At 49.6% G+C, this 2054-nt stretch overlaps 1 protein-coding gene across 1 annotated transcript; it reads left to right on the forward strand.

The window, feature by feature from the left end:
• The first annotated feature begins 250 nt into the window (after nt 1-250).
• Nucleotides 251-1106, forward strand: LOC127293561 (uncharacterized). Its single transcript, XM_051323205.2, has one exon. It carries the CDS (start codon nt 314-316, stop codon nt 905-907), a length of 594 nt encoding a protein of 197 aa, XP_051179165.1. The 5' UTR covers nt 251-313; the 3' UTR covers nt 908-1106.
• The last annotated feature ends 948 nt before the right edge of the window (nt 1107-2054 follow it).

Below are 2054 nucleotides of genomic sequence, written 5' to 3' on the forward strand. Positions count from 1 at the left end.
ACAAAGAAGGCAAGAAGAAGTCGATTGAATATACAGGACCAAGAAAGCCTGAAGACACGGCTAGTGAAAGCTATTTCTAGGATTCCACGTGGTGTCAACTCATCCCACGATCGTGGAGGACCAAGGAAAACTAGACGAAATCAATGGACGTCGTCAGCTCCAAGACCAAAGGCCGACCACCATTTCCGACGGCGAGGACACCCCTATAAGACCGCCAACATCCTAGCCCGCCTCACTACTCTCTTCCTGCGCCGCTCCATATATATATATTTTTCGCTGCCGACCGCCAGCGAGAAACCCAGCAGAATAAAGTATGGGGCCAGCCACCGCACGGCTCGGCGTCCTCATCGCCGTGGCGCTATTGTTCGCCGGCTTCGCTCCGTCGGCGACCGCGAGAGGGAGAGGGAAGGGCGGCCACGGCCACGGCCACGGCCATGGCGGCCCCGCCCACGGTGGCCCCGTGAACCCACTGGTAGCCGGCATCTGCTTGCATACCCCCTTCCCGGAAGTGTGCAAGCTTACGGCTGGGAGGCACGCGGCCAAGTACCATGTCATCGACAACCAGGCCGTGCTTAACATGCAGGTCGACGCCTTCGCCAAGCGAACGGCCGCAGCCCGGAAGTTCGTCGCCAGGGCGTCCCGCAAGGGTTCGCCGGCGCAAACTCAGGCGCTGACCTTCTGCGACACCATGTACATGAACACCCAGGACACCATCGGCGCGGCGCAGCGAGCCATCACCTTCAAGGACAAGGGCACGGCCAAGATCATGCTGCAGCTCGCCGTGCAGGACTTCCAGTCGTGCGACCATCCGTTCCAGCAGGCCAGCATTCCAAACCCAATGCTCAAGATCGACGGGGAGCTCAACCAGATGGCCAATAACTGCATGCAACTGGCCAGCATGATGTGAGAGTCCGGCCTTGGGCGTTATGCATGCATGAGATGGTCATCGCTGGCAGATTCTAATGCAAGGAGAGTTTTCCATTCTGTTATGACAGAAGATCGTTTACTATAATATTTCATTCATTCCTGACAAATTATTGTAATTATGTTTACCCGACCTGCATTTGTTGAGTAGGTCTTGAAATGAGGAGGAGGGCTTTTTTTCATTTGTCATTCTTGTCAGGTCTTACTTCCTTTGATCGGTTTATTTTTAATTTGCTTTTTATATTTTTAATACAGTACTGAGATTTGTAATTACTAGACTCTAGGTTGTATGTTGATACATCCTATGCTTATTAAATTAAATTAGTCAGTACAATGGAAAGTCCTTCCGTTTCATTCATTTCTCAGGTGCATTTTTTTTCAAGCAATCCCCTCACAGGGATCGAATTTTCATTATCAGAGATAACAAAAATACAACGTCAGCCGTTTATGTCGGTTATATTTACAACAGAAACATCAAACTGCCCAAACTATCACATCAGTTTCTATGAATCAACCTGTGCACGCTCACAGAGGGAGCAAGTGCATCCAGCACAACAAAATACAAGTTTTTTGGACCAAAAGCACGAAAACCGAACCAGGACATGAATTGTTTGCTCAAGACAGGAAATCAAGTGTCCTTGTTGTCATCAGCAGCAGCAGCATCTTGTGTATCTGTCTCCATATCTGATCCAGCCTAATCAAACAACAGATGAGCACCAGCTGCCGTTGCATTTCCTCCACCAGCACCCACTCCAGCACCCAGCGCCAGATCGAGCAGAGCGTCCGCGCCTTGTCGGAGCTGTGCAGCGTCAGTCTCAGAGTGAGTACCTACCCAATATTTCTTAAAGGCAGTAGCAAGATAGATTAGATCAACATGATTTTAAAAAAAAATCGCTCAAAACATGAACCGTTACGCTTTTCCAAATCGCCTAGCAAATGGCAATCATGTCGGCGATCTGGACGTTGCGACTTGCACGAGAGAATTGTGGCATCCAACAGAAGAATTGAGCAAATGATCCAAGACGGGTGAAAGCACCCACATCCATCCCACCAGGCTCCAGGCATACTTAGGTGCAGGGCAAGAAAAGAAAAGATGAAAAATGGTTTCATTTGTGGAGCAAAATTGACAG

The sequence above is a fragment of the Lolium perenne genome, chromosome 1 (assembly GCF_019359855.2).
Source record: "Lolium perenne isolate Kyuss_39 chromosome 1, Kyuss_2.0, whole genome shotgun sequence".
Classification (NCBI taxonomy): domain Eukaryota; kingdom Viridiplantae; phylum Streptophyta; class Magnoliopsida; order Poales; family Poaceae; genus Lolium; species Lolium perenne.

Bases quoted from the DNA above. Each gene is read 5' to 3' on its own strand.
- LOC127293561 (XM_051323205.2), top strand. From the start codon at position 314: ATGGGGCCAGCCACCGCACGGCTCGGCGTCCTCATCGCCGTGGCGCTA.